General features: G+C 50.6%; 8 protein-coding genes across 8 annotated transcripts; 4 read left to right on the top strand and 4 right to left on the bottom strand.

Annotated features, from left to right (window-relative positions):
• Positions 1 to 714: 714 nt before the first annotated feature.
• PV10_08847 (uncharacterized protein) lies at positions 715 to 1,170 on the top strand (the record flags this gene model as incomplete). The annotated part of the gene is made up of 1 exon (XM_016373931.1): positions 715 to 1,170. One exon carries the CDS (start codon positions 715 to 717, stop codon positions 1,168 to 1,170), a length of 456 nt encoding a protein of 151 aa, XP_016220842.1.
• Positions 1,171 to 1,991: 821 nt separating this feature from the next.
• Positions 1,992 to 4,403, top strand: PV10_08846 (uncharacterized protein). The gene has a single exon (XM_016373930.1). The coding sequence runs from the start codon at positions 2,021 to 2,023 to the stop codon at positions 3,530 to 3,532; it is 1,512 nt and encodes a 503-aa protein (XP_016220841.1). The 5' UTR covers positions 1,992 to 2,020; the 3' UTR covers positions 3,533 to 4,403.
• Positions 2,777 to 6,051, bottom strand: PV10_08845 (uncharacterized protein). Its single transcript, XM_016373929.1, has 3 exons — positions 5,045 to 6,051; positions 4,441 to 4,927; positions 2,777 to 4,338 (listed from the first exon to the last, which is right to left on the bottom strand). Exons 1-3 carry the CDS (start codon positions 5,640 to 5,642, stop codon positions 3,618 to 3,620), a joined length of 1,806 nt encoding a protein of 601 aa, XP_016220840.1. The 5' UTR covers positions 5,643 to 6,051; the 3' UTR covers positions 2,777 to 3,617.
• A 959-nt stretch (positions 6,052 to 7,010) lies between these two features.
• On the bottom strand, positions 7,011 to 7,992 carry PV10_08844 (1,2-dihydroxy-3-keto-5-methylthiopentene dioxygenase). Its single transcript, XM_016373928.1, has 3 exons — positions 7,829 to 7,992; positions 7,402 to 7,773; positions 7,011 to 7,338 (listed from the first exon to the last, which is right to left on the bottom strand). Exons 1-3 carry the CDS (start codon positions 7,856 to 7,858, stop codon positions 7,225 to 7,227), a joined length of 516 nt encoding a protein of 171 aa, XP_016220839.1. The 5' UTR covers positions 7,859 to 7,992; the 3' UTR covers positions 7,011 to 7,224.
• Positions 7,993 to 8,673: 681 nt separating this feature from the next.
• On the top strand, positions 8,674 to 10,954 carry PV10_08843 (uncharacterized protein; the record flags this gene model as incomplete). Its single annotated transcript, XM_016373927.1, has 1 exon — positions 8,674 to 10,954. One exon carries the CDS (start codon positions 8,674 to 8,676, stop codon positions 9,916 to 9,918), a length of 1,245 nt encoding a protein of 414 aa, XP_016220838.1. The 3' UTR covers positions 9,919 to 10,954.
• PV10_08842 (uncharacterized protein) lies at positions 9,913 to 12,862 on the bottom strand. Its single transcript, XM_016373926.1, has 2 exons — positions 12,569 to 12,862; positions 9,913 to 12,481 (listed from the first exon to the last, which is right to left on the bottom strand). Exons 1-2 carry the CDS (start codon positions 12,755 to 12,757, stop codon positions 10,496 to 10,498), a joined length of 2,175 nt encoding a protein of 724 aa, XP_016220837.1. The 5' UTR covers positions 12,758 to 12,862; the 3' UTR covers positions 9,913 to 10,495.
• A 723-nt stretch (positions 12,863 to 13,585) lies between these two features.
• PV10_08841 (uncharacterized protein) lies at positions 13,586 to 15,915 on the top strand. Its single transcript, XM_016373925.1, has one exon. It carries the CDS (start codon positions 13,673 to 13,675, stop codon positions 15,659 to 15,661), a length of 1,989 nt encoding a protein of 662 aa, XP_016220836.1. The 5' UTR covers positions 13,586 to 13,672; the 3' UTR covers positions 15,662 to 15,915.
• PV10_08840 (uncharacterized protein) lies at positions 15,813 to 17,018 on the bottom strand. The gene has a single exon (XM_016373924.1). The coding sequence runs from the start codon at positions 16,808 to 16,810 to the stop codon at positions 15,890 to 15,892; it is 921 nt and encodes a 306-aa protein (XP_016220835.1). The 5' UTR covers positions 16,811 to 17,018; the 3' UTR covers positions 15,813 to 15,889.
• Between the last annotated feature and the right edge of the window lie 70 nt (positions 17,019 to 17,088).

Here is a 17,088-nt window from a genome sequence, read left to right as displayed (position 1 = left end):
CTTATGTATCTTCCATTGACCAAAGTGCCTATATCTTTCCGTGCCACATTGTGTGGACTGTTGGTACCTAGCTCATGAACAAGGAAAAAGGGCAAGGCTGCGATCGGGGGATAGGATGCGGGCACTATGCCTGATTTGGGTCAATTTAGACCATCTTAGACACCAGTAACGACCTTTACTGGATATAATTGATTGGTTATAGGTCCAAAATGACAAGGCTGTGCATATAGACACCTAATAATCAAACATTCACAGTGGGTTACCGTCTGGCGAACATGCATATCAACTGATCGCCAGAATGGTAGAGATATCCTTCTCCACCTAATTAGTCTGGCACTGGACCAGAACTCACCTATGACAATGTCAAGGTTGCGGAGAAAGTCATTTTACGAGTCTTGAAGGTTGCGTTTATTTGACCTTGACCACAACATTGGAGGGTTGTTGCATGTAAAATCGCGGGGAATCCCTGCATCTCGACCGCCGGTGGTCCGGCAATGACGTTTGTGTGTTTTGATGGGGGGATTCGAAGGTTTCTATATAACCATGAATGGGATGTCAGTACTCCTCACAATAGGTCTCTCGTTGATATCCTTCTATTGCATCTCACACCTGTCCAGAGATCAATCAACAGAACGATACCTACAGACCAAAAACAGCATATCTGGGTAAAGATCGCAACTGCCCATCTCATCGAAAACCATATCCAATCCAAACATGGCTGATCGAGGAACCTTTGAAGACGGCATGGGAAGTGGTCGAGCAGATCTAGGCGTCTCCAGTGAAGAAGGAATGGGAGCTGGGGGACGAGATTATGGTGGCAGCATGGGCGAGGAGGGAATGGGCACTGGTGGTCGAGATGTAGGAAGATCCACTAGAGAAGAAGGCCTGGACGCCGGAGGTCCAGACACGAGGCCGAATGAGGATGGTATGGGAAAGGGAGGACGTGATCAAACAGCATACACTGACGAAATTGGATCGGGAGCTCCAGATCGTGGAATGGGGAGGGACGAGGTGGTTGAAGGGGAAGGGAGAGGATTAGGATCTCAGAGATCCGGAACAGATTCATCCAAGGCATATGGCGAGGACAAAGGTGACGACGAGCAGCCTCAGAAATCAAAACTCGAAAAAATCAAAGATAGGTTGTTCAATACGCCTCACGACCAGACATAGTTGACGAGAAAGGGCTGATGAATGGATGGATGGGTGGGCGGGCAAAGGGCTCAGAAAGGTGATTCGATGATGGCGGTATCTTCTCAGAATGAACATCCAGTACATAGTATTTTTCTATTGAATCTGCGTCCCATACCAACATGTACCAGGATAATTAGAACATTCGATCTACCATATTGTAGAGACAACATACCTAGATGAGGTCCCTAAGCCAAGGCAGAAGATGTAAAGACTTAGTACAGACTAATGTCGGCAAACCTGCAAGCTCGTTCTCGGTTAAGTCAGGTGCACTAAACTAAACTGCAAACAGACCAAACAAATACGGGGGGAAATGAAATGACGTCTGTGCTGTGGTGCGCTGTGCTATGAAAGTTTTGTGTGTGCCCGAGAGGAAGGAGGACATTGACGTTAATTGACATTGAGTTCCCGTTGACCCACGACCGAGGAACCGCAGCTCATCCACCGCGACGACACGACACCTGACACCGCCATATTATACCCCACCATATCTCTTTACCTGGTGAGAACACCCACTCAAGGGTCGAGGTAGAGCAAGGACAATCCTTTGGACCGCATCACGCAACACAACGACTTCAAGAGGAGGGAATCATTTACATCCATGGTACAACTACAACCAGACCACCACTGCGGAGGAATGGATTCAACACGACCCTGAAATATTGCCTCGAGCGAAAATATCATAAACAAGCACCTGAACCTTTTGCCTCCTTCTCCCTCTTCTTCCCTCGCTGTATCGCACGACACTGGTAGCTCCATACGCGCTCGCGAGCACACCCCTCCCTCCCTCCCGCTCCCCTCATATAACATATACCATATCACGCATCACACCATGTCCACAACACTCACATTCACTCAAGGCCTCCTGCTCGGGCAACTCTCCGTGGTTTTATTAATTGGAGCATTCATCAAATTCTTTATATTCGGAGAAGCACCACCCATTCGAAACAAGCCATCATCATCTCAATCCCAATCGCATTTTCACTCTCGTTCTCAATCCACACACCGATCCAAATTCCCCAATCCGCAACATATCCGATCACCTTCACTACACAGTCTAGCGAGTTCGCGGACGTCGGCGCAACAGCAGTCGTTGCGAAATAAGGCTAGTTCCACTAACGTGTTGAGACCGGTGCCGACCACGGCGACGGATATTGATTCGATTCTGAGGAAGACATATTATCAGATTCCGAGTGTGAGTCGGTTTGGGTCGCCGCAGGGGGCGAGTAGTCATACAACTAATGGCGCGGGATTTGGGGGGAAGAATTCGGCTGGAGGTGTCGGCGCACAGAGTCAACATCATCATCATCATCAACAACAACACCACAACGAGCACAACCATAATCATCACTCACATCACAATAAACCCCATTCGACTCATCAGCCGGAAAGTCTCGATTGGTTTAATGTGCTCACGGCTCAGGCCATAGCACAGTATCGACAGACAGCATACAATCTGCGTGATGCATCTAGTGGAGGCGCACCCATGATCCTCGCCAGTTTGGAGGCGGCCATGAACAACCCCGACAAACGCCCTTCGTTCATCGATCAGATCAAGATTACAGAAATTTCAATGGGCGAAGAATTCCCCATCTTTAGCAACGTCCGAGTCATTGCTATGGAAGACGATGCCTCCAGTGGCCCTTCAGGCACCGGTGGAAGATTACAAGCCCTGATGGATGTCGACTTGTCCGATGACAATCTGACCCTGGCTATCGAAACTGCTCTGATTCTCAATTACCCCAAACCATTTTCCGCTGTCCTGCCTGTTGCTTTGGCTGTTTCTGTTGTCAGATTCTCAGGCACCTTGTCCATCAGCTTTGTGCCAGCCACCCAAGATGACCCTGACACCTCGGACAAACAAGGTTCTGCTACCAGCAAACCAAAGACTAACCTCGCCTTTTCCTTTCTTCCCGACTACCGCCTCGATCTTTCTGTTCGGAGCTTGATTGGCTCTCGAACTCGGTTGCAAGATGTGCCCAAGATTGCCCAACTTGTCGAAGCTCGCGCTCAAGCTTGGTTCGAGGAGAGAGTCGTTGAACCACGTGTCCAGGTCGTACCCTTGCCAGGAATGTGGCCTCGCATGGGAAAGGTCAGGGTTCGCGAGGGCCAAGAAGACGAGCGTCCCCCCACCCAGGACGAACATCGGGCTACTTCCTTCCCCGAGAAGAGGGAGACCCGCCCGGACGACAACTTCCCCAGCCAAGAAGAGACTGAACGTCTGTTCCAAGGTCTTAGGTTCCGCAACGGGCATGTTCGTTCCAACAGCCAGGCCATCGTTACGGAAGAGGATCCTCCAACACCCCAGCCTATGATGGCCATGCCTGGAGCTCTCCCTGCGTGAAGAGATACCCTCGCCAGCGTCTTACGACTGATCCTGGACGATGGGAGAATCGAGATAGTCTCCCCCTTCTCACGATTCGTCTTGCTCACAGCGAAGAACATACTTCACGCCATAGTTTCTCCCCCGGCTCGTTGCACACTGGCGACCACCAGAGAAATTTGGACAAAGCGAATTCCATCGATGACCACTGGTCGATACCTAGGAGCAGTACCTGCTGTGACAGCTGCTCGACATACCATGGTCGATCCGGAGTGAAGCTAGCCGAGATGGCGCCGAGGCTGGTTGCCCATAATAACATATATGCATAGGAAGAACCATTGCGGGAGGCAGCACATCCCTCGAGCGCCTTTTTCAGCATGGAGGCGAGTCGAGGTTTGACGCCTTGCATGGGAGGGACGGGGAAAATGACCATGTCACTGAAGACAAGGGTAGCAAGTCGACATGCCTGGATAATGGCGCCGGGTCCATCTGATGTCTCTACGTCTGGAGGGGGCATTTGACTCAATAGTTGGTGTTGTGCTGAATTCCGAGCTTCCACCAAGTCGACCATGTCTGGGGCAGTAGGTCCTCCTCGCGAGTAATGGTCCAGTGCGACGGTGACTTGACAGAAAGCTTCGAGGATAGGGATGAGCAAGTTTCCTCCAGGAATTGCGTGCAAGAACTTGAAGCCATTGCCGAGTCGAGCATCGAGTTCGATACTGAGGGAATCATGGATGTGCTTGCCACTATCGACCAGATTGATTGGCGGTCTGCGGAGTGGGAAGACGGCCGGGCACACATATTTCGACGCAAAGTAAATGTCACACCTGCATTACGAATTAGCTTACATCATCTGCAATGGAGAGACCTGGGCTAGGATCCGTTGCTTCTAGCCAAGGCATATCGCAGGATGGTAGGCGCAGACTTACAGCGCCACAATATCGGCGAAACCATATAGTTCGATGGCATCCAAGCCACCTTTGTGCGCGATCAAATACACGATCCACTTGAAGTGAGCCTCGTCATGAATCATATTCCCGTAGACATTGAGAAACTGGGCTTTTGCAAGAGGGCTTTGGGGGTGGACGTCGAGATAAACGGTGTCGTCTCGATGGCCATGAATGGTAAGGACGATGACAGCCATCAGGAGGGCGTCAGTGGGGGGCCCAGTCAGCGTGGCTAGAGATTCCTTGATCAAATTGATCGTTGTGACTTTGTGACTGAGCCGGAGGACTGGTGCGTCGCTGGTGAGCTCCTGACCGTTGTGGGCGTTTAGGACGTGGAGAGTAGTCGCATAGACGAGGCTATGGAATGCAATTGGGGATTCCATGGCGAAGCTGAACCACTTTGAAGAAACAGGATTGGCTGTACTGTTGTTCCGCGCCGGGACAGTTTGAGGCCATGAATGGACGACGGCTAAAGTGGGTAGCAAGTTAGACACCAAAAAGTCATATAGTCATGCATGAATAGTGAGCAGCAAGGTGCGGGGATGAGAATCATCAATTTTATAGACAGCGTTGCGTGGAGACATACCATGCTTGAGAACATGCTGAATGAAGCTTGGCGCAGTACTGAATGGCAGAACCTCGAATGGATCCACGTTGGACTCTCCGAGCAAGGGACTTGCTGAAAGGGTGGGAGAGATGGCTCCCTGAGGCGGTCTACCGGTTGAACCTATCCTCTGAGGGTCGTCTGAAGAGTCGTCAGACAGAAGAGACGTTGCATTACCTTTCTCAGGGGGAACAGCGTCATGCTCCTCATGGTGTTCCTCTACGTTCAAGTGCTTCGACAAAGTTCGGTCAGGTAATGAGGTTGAAACGGTGGCAAGGACTTGATCATTGTGTGTAGGAGGCGGTGGCATTGGAGGATCGGACGTATCATCACCTCTGAGCGGAAGGGGATTCAGAGATCCCAAACGTTTGACTCGTAGACGACGATGGAATTCCTTGGTGATGTGGGCACGAACTTCACTCGGTCCACCACGGCGTCTCTTGGTGCCTAGTGGGGGTGGGGGAGCTGGAGCGGCATATTCCACAAACATGTACCGACTTTGGGCCTGGGATTTGGTCTTGAGACCGAGGTTGGACTCGTCATGAGACCGATTTCGCGAGTTCAGAGGGGCCGAAGCCATCGTGTCGACGGGTTGTGATCATGCAGAGTGAAGTTGAATACCGATTTGGTGACAGTCCTTGGTTAAATTGAAAGTCGTTTTGGGCGGGAAAGTCGGGTTCCGAAACCGCAGGTCGAGGGCCTATATCAGATTCGAGGCTGGAAAGAGGCTACGGGAGCTAAGTTCGTGAAGATGGAATAACGGCGCAAGTCTCGTGTTGTCGCGTTAGAAGACCAGATAGATGTGTCAGCAGCTTGCGTATGGTATAGACGATTTCTGGGATTGAGAAGATGAGGGGTGGTCTCTATATTAGGCGAGGAAAAGTAGGGCTAGATAGGAAGAGCACATGACATGGGGTGAATCTGGGTCGCTAGGCTATGCGGTGAAGGTGAAACACGGGACGAAAACAAGAGGAACAATAAAATGCTGATGATGGTTGGTGGTTGTGGATGAGGAGGAGGGGAGAAAAATACGATGATGTGCAGGTGCCTGGTTAGGGCGGGAGGCAAGGCAGGCACGCGTGTAAAATCGCAAGAACAATCCTCGATGTCCGATTCCGGGGAAAGAGGAGAAGCTCCCTGCCTACCCTTGGCAAGGGCAATGACAGCCAGTGTGCAAGTAAATGTAGGTTCCCTGCCTATTATCTAGCACTGTAGATCTGGCTGGGTACCTAACCTACCTCAGTTGAATCCAAGTTCTCAATCTCTCAGCGCATGAAGAAACGTTTAGGCTACATACTTAGGTTGGAATAGTTGGCATGAGTCACTGGTCTAACTAGTCCGACATTACTACGAGTATACTACAGGATCATGCCCATGCTGGAGTCAATAAGGAAACTGGGGAGGGAATTGCGAAACTCTCGAGTGCGACTCTGGATAGTATAATCTTGGAACGAACCTTCACGGATCTGATTTGGACCGATGCAGCGAATATGGGTGTGTAGGCAGGTCCAAATACGGTAATAATATTGTTGTGTCTGCAACCACACGAAGTGCATTGTCACAAATGTTGTGAAGTCGTCGTATCCTAGAGTCAGATGCAGGGGATAGACCACGCTTGTAGGCGGGAAGATTGGAGCCATGTCCCACGTGGAAAATGCCCTAACTCCCCTCGGTGGCATTAGTCCCGAAGCAATGAAGCATGATGAAGTCTTGACGATCCTCCCGGGCTCCTGCTGGATTGTCAACCACACACAGCCAGTCCTTACTAAGTACTTAGCGCTTCAACTATGATTACCGAGAATGAACAGGGATGCCGCCTGGGAACTGGGCCGATAGGCGTGCAAATTGGCCCCTCAGCCCCGGAATACTGCTTTAAGTAGGGACCTGCTAGGCTAGGAAATCGCAGCAGTGAACGACAAAGGCAGCACGAGTAGGAGATCAAGTAAGCGCCAAGAACAACCATCATTCCTACATACTCATGTTGTCTGCATTTACCCAGTACTACAATAGGAATTCTTATAATCCCCATGGATTCTCGTAGGGCCCAATGGTATAGATAGACATAGACTTTTGATATACCTATCTTAGACCCGCAGTCACTCATGCCCAATCAGCTCCAGCAAACAAGTCATCATAATCGTGTCCTCAGGACTGGTAGCAAATCAATGTTTCCTGTCCAAATACTGTAGGCGATGTTGATTGGCATCTGTCTCGGGCCCACGGTTCAGCGGAGTCCATTTCGGCTCGTCCTTGAACAATCGCATTGCCTTGATATACTGTTGCAAATGGTCAAGTCAGTCATCTGTGTCTCTTTCCCTGTCGGCCTTAATGTCACTTACATTTTTCTCATCGGTTGTGAAGCGATGGTAAATGCCCGCAGGCAAAATAATCAAATCATCTTTCTCCAACCGAATTCGCACCCAGTCGTCCCCTTCGCTGCGCACGTCAAAGTACCCTGCGCCATCTCGAATGTAGCGGATCTCTTCATCTTCGTGTAAGTGTTCGTGGAAGAATGACTTGACTTTGTCTTCGTAGATAGCACCCATGGCATCTGGGCTGACCGTAATCTCATCACGGTGTTTATATTCTCGCTCTTTGGCAATGCCGTCCACGGTCGCGAGTTCGGGAGCGTGGTGATAAAGAACCCCTAGTTTGGCTAGGTAGGCTGGGTCAATCTCACGACCAGAGTCATGGTTCTCGCGTTGATCGCCCTGTTGTGGATAATGAGTAAGACGTCGGGAACAGCGCAGAGAGACAATGACGCACCTCCAAATTGTCAAACCAATATGCCTTCATTTTTATGGTGGAACTTTTGTCGCGCAGAGACCTCGTGAGGACTAGAATGAAATGCGAACTAGATAGAGGGGGGTAAGAGGAAAGACAAGAGGAAGAGGTTGTTCGACTGATGAGTGAAACAATCAAAAGGTGCAACAACCCACGTTGGAAGAAGATGTTTTGTGTTTGGTCGCCTGTGGCGCCATTGATGCCGCAGCCAGTGACGATTCATTGCCGCTGACCACAACTTTTTTTCCTCCGGTGCAGTGCGGGGACATGACGTGAGATCAGGTGCCTCGGGGTTTGGACGAGGGGAGCCATTGGCGACAGGTTGATGGGCCGAGGGGCTACTCTAGGCATCTAGGCACCGACTGAGTGCCTAATGTAACTCTATGAGGGGTGGCCTCCCAGCCTCCAAGATGCCTATAGTAGAAGTTTCACACAGCTTGAAGGCGGGGCTGAGGGCCCAAGGCATGCCCATTGCCTATCGTCTATTGGCTCCTTGACAGATATCTTGCACATGTACATCAATTTCTCTCTCGTCCCATCCATCGCGTCACCTTCACCAGGCTCTTGAATACACGACGAGTTCATCATTGCGCGTATTCAATACTGTTAACCTCTCCACTGCCTTACCTTTGGAACAGCGCAGGTGTCATCTCCGGTAGTCACGTGGGACCGTTGCTAAACTTCACCTCACCTCTCCAGCAAAACACGAGTGTTCCAACATCTTCAAGCCCACCCTAAGGTAGGCTAGAAATACTTAATAAGTGGATAGAACCTGACTGTCTGGTTTCTTCATCTCGCCATCAAACAACGCCTCATTCTCCATCATCATGGAGGAGCGGTCTCCCAACACCATCACCCGTTGGACCTCTACTTCTCAACTCTCCCTTCCTGCCACCACCAAACCTCCTAGTCCATCCAACCCTCCCAAACCAAAAGTATGGATCATCTTTGGTGCCACCGGGCATATGGGTCGATCCATGACCAAAGCAGCTTTACAGCACAATGACCATGTCACAGCCGTCGGTCAATGCCTCGTGGACACTCAAGCCTCAGTGCAAAATTGGCACCCTGACCCCTCTCGGTATCTTGGACTGCTCTGCGACGTGCGCATTCGCTCCACCGTCGCGGCAGTCATTGAAAAGACCATTGCTCATTTTGGTCGCGTCGACATCATCGCGAATTCTACTGGCTACGGCGTCATTGGTGCCTGCGAAGACCAAGACGAGGCTGAAATTCGAAATCAATTCGAGACCAATTTCATGGGCACCCTGAATATCATCCAGCTCTCTCTACCCTACTTTCGCCGACGCCAATACGGCCGCTATCTCATTCTCAGCTCTACCTCGGGCAGTCTGGGCGTGCCAGGCCAGGGACTCTACTGCGCCAGTAAATATGCCGTCGAGGGGTTGATTGAAAGTATGCTCTACGAAGTCGACGGCTTCAACATTCGCCCTACCCTTGTGGAACCAGGCCATCTTCGCCGCGACGACACTCCAATCCAACCACTAACAGCCGGCAACTCCACTGCCATCACCAACAACAACCATACATCCACTCAGGCCAAAACCAACAACAGCACGAGCAAGGCGTCAGCACTACCCATCTTCGGACATTTCAAAGTCGCAAAACCATCCGAGCCGTACACGACCAAAGACTCACCAGCAGCGCACGCCAAACGCACTCTACAATGGATGGGCGAGAACCAACCAGTCAGCAGCGTCAAAGCAGCCGAGCTGGTCTGGCAATTAGGCCACTGCAGCTACCCGCCCCTGAGACTACTGCTGGGCAACTACGCTGTCGAGAGCATCCGTGACCGTCTGAAGACCATCACCGAAGAGATTGAAGATTGGAAACATCTTGCCTTCCCGCCCCTTGAGGGTTTTGAGGAGAAAGACGGCGATGAGGACGATGAAGATGATGATCAAGACGATGATGCTGGCGCTCCAGAAGATGATGTTGATGACGATGACGCTGACGATAAGATGGACGATAGTTTTCCTGACTTGAAGAAAACGACCTCCATTACACCTTCTGTGAAGCAGGAGCCTAGAGACGTGGACATGTCTGTATGATTCAACCATCTACAAAACCACACGTCGACATTTTGCAACATGTCAACCTACCATCAGTGGCATGGTCCGGTCAAAATGGTTGTTTTGTGCTATAGTACATCTCACACCTATCTTATCTCCCTGACGCCGGAATGCGTTCTCCGAAGGTCGGACACCTTCGCGTCAATTCCTTGCCGCAGACGAGTGACGCATCGTATTACTGTACGGTTGACATCCATCTCAGTATCCTCCCGCAATGGTCATACGTCAGCATGGATTGCGACCCATGCTGCTGCAATCCCTGCCCACATCATAATGATAGACGAGGCGTCATATCCAATGCTCGACCCTCGTCCAACACACATGATGTGGCCGGGCAATCACTCAACGACTAGCGACCGAGAGAAGAATTTTGTATACTCGTTGGATCGATTCAACTCGCCCATCTTCTGAGGGGATCGAAACGTCAGGAGTCGATGAGGATGTGAAAATGGATATATTCGTACAGAATCTGTGTCAGGTTTGGCTGGTCACATACTGAGGTTTAGGGAGGAGATTCCAGAACAGCTCCCATCCCACCACACACGGTGCATACCGACTAAAGGGTGATGCGCATGTGGTCGTTGCTGCCAAAACTCTTTCCACAATTGGGACATTTCCTTGACCGACTTGTCAGTCTCTCCTCGACGCAGTCATTGCAGAATGTGTGACCGCATGTCTTGATGACTGTGTTCTTCAAGTTTCGCTTGCAGATGTTGCAATACGCAAACTGTCGTAGCACTTCATACTGCTCCGATTGTCCCGACTTGCTCTTCCACAGCTCTAAATGTCGTCTGGTGTCTTTGAGATGAGATTTGACTTCCTCCACTTCTGCTTCAGCCGTTCTGCAAAGAGATGATACCGAAGCCACCTTGGCGTCTTTGACAGCGAGTTGAGATTTGAGTTCGTTGGCTTGATTCGTCAAGCGCGTTACCTCGAGAGCTTGGGTCATGTTCTGTTGCTGAACATTTCGATGCTCATTGGTCTTTGCGTTCAACACTTCTTTCAGCTCCGAAAGCTGTTTCTCCAGTGTCGACAACAGCCCTCGACTAGCCGCTTCAGAATCTTTCAACGCAGCCACCACTTCGGCCGACTTTGAATTCTGCAATCGCAACGTCCGGATTTCTCCATCTCGGGTTTCCTTGCTCTTCATCGCCGCAAAATATTTCTGGTCCGCTTTGGCTTTCTCTGCCAGTAGACGTACTACCTTCTCTTCCAGCGCTGCAAACTCCGAAACCTTTTGCCCCGCCGTGCGAGATGCTTTGGTGAAGGCGGTCGACATGGAACTCAGCTCTCCGTTGAGGAGCGTGTAATTTCGCGAGAGTTCACGATATTTAGTCCGCAGTTCGTCAATGCTGACAGAGTCCAGCTCTGCATTATCCACGAGCATTTGAACCGAGTTTCCGGACAAACGCTGTGTTTCCGATTCCAGTGCTTTGATTCGATCTTCTTGAGCCGATACCAGATCGGCCATTTTCTTGATTGCCTCCTGCTCTTGATCCAGAGATGCCTTTTTAACAGCTTGATCTGCCAGCAGTTCATCTCGGTTATGCCGGATTCGCGCCAAATTAGATTCTGATGCTGCTAAGAGCGACTCTTTCTCGGCAACGGCATTCCTGGCTTCGTTCTCCAGTTGAATCTGATAGGCAGATCGCTCTGATCGTAATTTCTGAGCCTCTTCTCTCAGTTCAGTGTTGGTCGCCTCCAGGTTATTGATACGTTTGATAACATCTTCATGCTGAGATTTTAACTGTTTGAATAATTCGGTTTTGGCGTAATCTTCATCCGTTGTGATTGCTGATTTGGCTGTCAGTTCAGTGAGCTGTGCGGTTAACTTGGCGTTTTCTTCTTCTAGCTTTTCAAGCTGTTCCTTCTGCTTCTCCGCGACCGCTGTCGTCTTATTCAACTCCTTTTCCATTTCCGCCAACTCTTCTGAATTGTCTGAGGTGCCGTTGGTAGTGCTTTCTTCCCGCTTCACCGGTCCGCTCTCTTCATGGGCTGACTTGGCGCCTCCAAGAAGAGCCTGTTTCTCAAGCTTAGCCACGGTGACACTTTTGGCCCGGTCAATCTTCTTTTCCGCCATCATGTATCTTAACGAGGCATTCTCCAGTCGATTTTCCAGGTCTTCTTTCTCGGCTTCTAACCTCCGCAGTTCGACCACGTGACCCTTTTCGGCGGCCAGTAGCCGACCAATACGAGATTGTAACTCAGTTACGTCCGGCGCACAGGCTTTTGAAGGTTGGAACAATCTCGAGATCACAGATTTGATTTCTTTTGATCGGTTGCGCAAGTGTTCTTCGAATTGTTCTTGATCACCAAACAGTAGCGACGACGGTGACGAGGAAGCGTCCATGTCTACATCGTCATCGCCTTGTGCAATGACCTTGATCTCATCAACCACTTGTTGAAACCAAGAATCGATGATACGGAGATGGTCATCATGATATCGGGACTTCTTGCGCATTTCTTTTAATTGTGACTCGAGGGTGTTCTTTTCACGCTTGTACTCTTGCATTTGACGGTAGATGGCATCTTTCTGAAATCTCTGCGAAAAGAAAGATTGGTTAGCACGTGTTGTCGCAGGTCAGATTTGTTGAGGGCGCAGGGCTAAAAATTAAAAGCTGGATCTTACCTCGAGGTCATCCTTCCAGGGCATGTCATCGTCTTTATGGGATTTGGAGGCGCCATTGGCAGAGGTGGCCTGCTTTTTGGCCGGAGGAGCGGATTCGATCTGGTCATAAGGGCTGGGTCTCTTTCGCTCTTCCATCTTGACAAAACTCGGAGACGATGAGAGGGGAACGGGTGCTTCGATGGCCGTCATCAGTCCGATGGCTCTTCTGGGACGTGGCAAACTCTGGCCTAGTAGTCCTTGAAGCGAATGAGGATGAATCCGACCGTGCTGGACGCGGTGACAATGGGATTGTCGTTGAGGGAGCAGAGAAAAGACGAAACTTCGAGGGTTGAAAAGGCGACGAGATCCTTTGATTGAGGAAGAAGACGCCACTCCATTTTGGGAAAAGACATTTCAGCCACACCCTTCACCACGCTAGTCCATTGTTGGAATTTAGTGTCTTGGCGTTAATACTAACCGCCGCTGTGTCGCGTTCTTGCTTCACATCACACGCGTATCAACGACTTGTTGTCGCCTGGGACCATCTTCAAGACTGAATGGCTTCATGAGCCGGAGAATAAGCGTCCAAGGTCTTCAAAGTTGAAATCTACAAAATGAAAGTATTCTAGGATCTCTTACTCTCCCATTCAAGACATCATCTATAAACAGCTTGATGAATCCAAATTTGTTATTAATGTCGTTTTATGCAAGCCTCTTAATGTCCTCATGCCCCTGCCAGGACATACGCTGTCGAGAAATTGTTCAGAGGGACTGATAGATAAATCTTTATGCCTCCCATGGTGTGTTTCAAGGGGAGATCTCTACTCATGGGACGCTAAGAGTCATTAAGGGCTTGGCGATGTCCCGCGTGTGGCACAGCACTTCCGCCACAATTCTCTTTTCCCCATAAACATCCATCGAATCGAATCCTCTCTTCCCTTTCCACCCAGGTCACCAACGGACTCCTAGTCCATGACAAACATGTTTCGAACGAGAATACCGGCAGAAATTGTCGACGATTGTAAAAATTACACACTGTGGGACTCTGCGACACGGGAAGTGGTGCCTCGATAATTGGGAACAACAAACGCTGTCGCCTAAACACAAGTGCTTTTCTCTCAAATCATGTCTACTTTCTCTTCTGTCGTCCGCAAACCGGGCCAGAAGATCGTGCCAAAGGCTGCGCCGCGACGTAACGTCACTCGCCCTGGCACAAGGCCTTCCGCCCCTCCTTCTCTTACGCCAGAAAGTCATGCGCCGAGTCCAGGCTTCGATGTGGTCGAGGATGCGCCCACAGATGAAGAAACCTATGGAGTGTCGGCAGAGTCTAACCTCGATCCCCCTTCAATCCCGCTTCTCTCGGATCCCACCCCTCCCGACTCAACATTAAGATCATCTCCAGACTACCATGCTGATATTGCACCATCCATCTCGGTCGAGGTATATCCGCCAAAACGTCCTGGTCAAGGTATAACTATTGTCCCATCCAGCACATACACCGATACCGATCCACAGGACATAATCCCTACCATCACCGCTTCAAAAGCGCCTTCTACGAGATCGAGGCCGAGAATAACAACGGAACCTACACCTGCGCCGTCAGACAACTCGTTGCAGGATGGAGAGGTTGATGGGGAAACGAGATCGCAAGAGGGTCCATCCAAGCGACGCAAGACGACAGAAGCACATCGTGACACATCTATCCAATCGCAAGATTCAGCAACTTTGTCGGAGAACCTCACCTCAATCCTCCGCAGCGGCCCGCGCTTCCGTCGCAGCGAATCGCGCACGTCTGACATTCTATTACAAGATGCCACATCTCAGGCCGCGGCGGTCTCTGAACTTGCAAACTCGATCGCCAATAATACGCAGCCTCTCCGCAGCAGACGGTCTGCGACAAACGCTGTAGATGCTGAGCATGACGAGGGAGAAGACGAAGAACCAACTGGGACGGTAAAAGCAGCTCGGAAAAAAAGAACGCGGAAGAAGGCACTTGAGGACCTAGCCAATCAAGTGATAGACAGCGACACGGGTAACAGATCTCGCAACTCCCGCAAATCGACTCCAGAAAATGCAGAGAGTATGAAGACCGATGTCAGGACTTCTATGAGTACTTTGGCGCGAGATCCGCCACGAATGGGCAAAAAGTCCGAGACGGAAAAGTTGTTGCAAGAGAACTGGACCGAGATCAAACAGCGACGAAAGGAAGACATCGAACGTCGACGTGAAGCTGCAGGGAGAGGCCGACATGGCGGAAGGCAAGAAGTTGCACCTTCCCCGGCGACCACTGCTCTTCAAGTGCCAAAGCAGATTATTGTTAACGGACAGATTGTGGTGGCGGCCGAGTCCAGAGAAATAGCATTTGGTGCCGATGTGGAAAGGGCAGTCATTGAAGATGCGACCGCTGCGCGCGACGACGACCGGATATACAGATATGTCAACCAAGGGACGGTCGGTAAACATGCTGGGCTTCGCAGGGGGACGAAGTGGGACGAAGACAAGACCGAGTTGTTCTACAAAGGGCTACGATGGTTCGGGACCGATTTTGGCATGATCGCGAATTTCTTCCCCAGCTTCGACAGACGCCAGATCAAGTTAAAATACATGGCCGAACTACGGGTGAATGGCCTCCGGGTCAAGCGCTGCGTCGATGCACAGGAGCCCGTGGACACAGACGAGTACACAAAAATGACGGAACATATTCTACTGGATCCTACCGCTCTACAGGCTGAGCTGGACGCTGAGGAAAAGAGGCTGCGAGACGAAGACGAACAACGACGTCGCGATGAAGGTCTGATCGATAACGTCGAACCCGATCCAGCCGACATTGCTCTCCCAACTACGGAAGTCGATGAGGATGGTAATATTGTCGCCAATGTCGAAGGTATACCACCTACCAGAAGGGACCAGATGTCCGTCACGGCAGATCAAGTTACGTCGAATGTGGTCAGCAAGAAGAAGCAGCAACAGCCCCATGCCCAGCCTCAGTCCCAGCACCAAACTCGGAGACAGACAAAGGAGTCGGTCGGCCGGGGTCGCCAAAGCAAGAGGGTTAAACATCCTATTGAAGGAGTGGAAGAACAAATCGGTCCGGTTGATGAAGTTGGTCGATGAAATGTTGATGAGCGCATTGATGAATGTTGGGATCTGATTTTTCTGGAGACGTTGCCGATGCGAAGGGCTTCAAGGTCAAAGCTTAATGTTATCATGCTTATGGAATCATGTCACGATTCCAATGTAATCATATTGATGTTGATCTGCATATGCGGACCCAAGATTCATATTAGCTCGGCTATATGTACATCTATTCTGGCAGAACTCGCCTGCTATATAAAACAAGAACTATGAATTGAATATCCTTGAATACAGTAATTCGTGTCTCCCAACCCATAGGTCAAGACATGGAACGACCTGGCCTGCATCTTCAGGCGTCAGGCGCCACACCTTCTCGAGGGCACCGCGAATCAGATCTTGAAGAGGTTTGCCTGCCAGCACAGTTTGCGCCATGTAAGGCCCCATGACGGAAGCTCTGACAGCTGCACTGACAACGGCTTTGGCATGGTTGAGCAGGAACAGATATCCAGATTCTTCGAGGTTAAGCCCCAGAGCAAGACTAATCACACCCCATAATGGTGCGAGATGGCCGTTGACCGCTGGCAACGAGGTCGAAGACGAATTCGAAATGGCGGAGAGCTTCAAATCGCGTGAAAAGACCTCGATGGCGGTGATAACCTGGTCGTGGGTTTCGAACTGCGAGCGAGCAGTTCGGAGAAAAGCCTTTTCCCAGACTGAAAGAAGGGCCCGACCCTGGGCGATACTTGCCCTTCGAGCGACAGTACATGGAGTTGAGGCATCGAGGTCATTGTCAAGATCCATCAGGTCCAAAGGGTCGCGAAAGGCAGCTAGCACGTATGGGATGGTTGTGTAGGCGACAGATTGGACTGAGAGGTTGAGGAACCGGTGGAATTGGGATAGTGGTGGTTGACTGGCACTGCTGGCGGAGCTGGGTTTATTGTGGATAAGAAACGATTCGAGTCCGCTAGAATATGCAAATGAGCCAAGTGGCATGGCTGAGTCGGAGAGTAGCATCAGATTATGTAGAGAAGGGGTGATAGGTAGGGTGATGGGGTTGGAGGAGAATGATCCATCGGGCTCGTCTTTCGCCGTGCTTTCGATTGTGGAAAGTAATGATTTAGTGGCCTGGAGCTGGGCTTCAAGAGTCGCAATGTGCGCACGCAAGGCGCTGGTGTCGGTGGCGTTCATTGAAGAGTCAGGTTGTCGTTGATATCATGAATGCTTACCCAGAGGAGACGTTGTCATGGTCGGCGGGACCTCATGTTGTCGTGGATCTCGTTGAACGGGGGACAGTTATGTAGCTCGTGTAACATGACCCAGGGTCGAAGTTCCAGCGGCGCCTGTTAATCACAATCACACGATTAGCTTTTGCCTGTCCTGCGGCAGAGAAGCTCCGCTGCTTGATAGAGGAAGGAAAGGAGGAAGGACTCGAGGGCGGAATGATATCGGTTGCCAAGGTTGGTGAT

Source organism: Exophiala mesophila, assembly GCF_000836275.1.
Source record: "Exophiala mesophila strain CBS 40295 unplaced genomic scaffold supercont1.6, whole genome shotgun sequence".
Taxonomy (NCBI): Eukaryota; Fungi; Ascomycota; class Eurotiomycetes; order Chaetothyriales; family Herpotrichiellaceae; genus Exophiala; species Exophiala mesophila.
This window is presented reverse-complemented; position numbering and strand designations above follow the sequence as displayed.

Bases quoted from the DNA above. Each gene is read 5' to 3' on its own strand.
- PV10_08841 (XM_016373925.1), top strand. From the start codon at position 13,673: ATGTCTACTTTCTCTTCTGTCGTCCGCAAACCGGGCCAGAAGATCGTG.
- PV10_08845 (XM_016373929.1), bottom strand. From the start codon at position 5,642: ATGGCTTCGGCCCCTCTGAACTCGCGAAATCGGTCTCATGACGAGTCC. The intron at 4,928-5,044 runs GTATGTCTCCAC...TACCCACTTTAG, and splicing joins TCAGCATGTTCTCAAGCATG to CCGTCGTCCATTCATGGCCT. The intron at 4,339-4,440 runs GTAAGTCTGCGC...TTCGTAATGCAG, and splicing joins TTCGCCGATATTGTGGCGCT to GTGTGACATTTACTTTGCGT.
- PV10_08840 (XM_016373924.1), bottom strand. From the start codon at position 16,810: ATGAACGCCACCGACACCAGCGCCTTGCGTGCGCACATTGCGACTCTT.
- PV10_08842 (XM_016373926.1), bottom strand. From the start codon at position 12,757: ATGACGGCCATCGAAGCACCCGTTCCCCTCTCATCGTCTCCGAGTTTT. The intron at 12,482-12,568 runs GTAAGATCCAGC...TTCTTTTCGCAG, and splicing joins CCTGGAAGGATGACCTCGAG to AGATTTCAGAAAGATGCCAT.
- PV10_08846 (XM_016373930.1), top strand. From the start codon at position 2,021: ATGTCCACAACACTCACATTCACTCAAGGCCTCCTGCTCGGGCAACTC.
- PV10_08844 (XM_016373928.1), bottom strand. From the start codon at position 7,858: ATGAAGGCATATTGGTTTGACAATTTGGAG. The intron at 7,774-7,828 runs GTGCGTCATTGT...TATCCACAACAG, and splicing joins ATTGGTTTGACAATTTGGAG to GGCGATCAACGCGAGAACCA. The intron at 7,339-7,401 runs GTAAGTGACATT...CATTTGCAACAG, and splicing joins TCACAACCGATGAGAAAAAT to TATATCAAGGCAATGCGATT.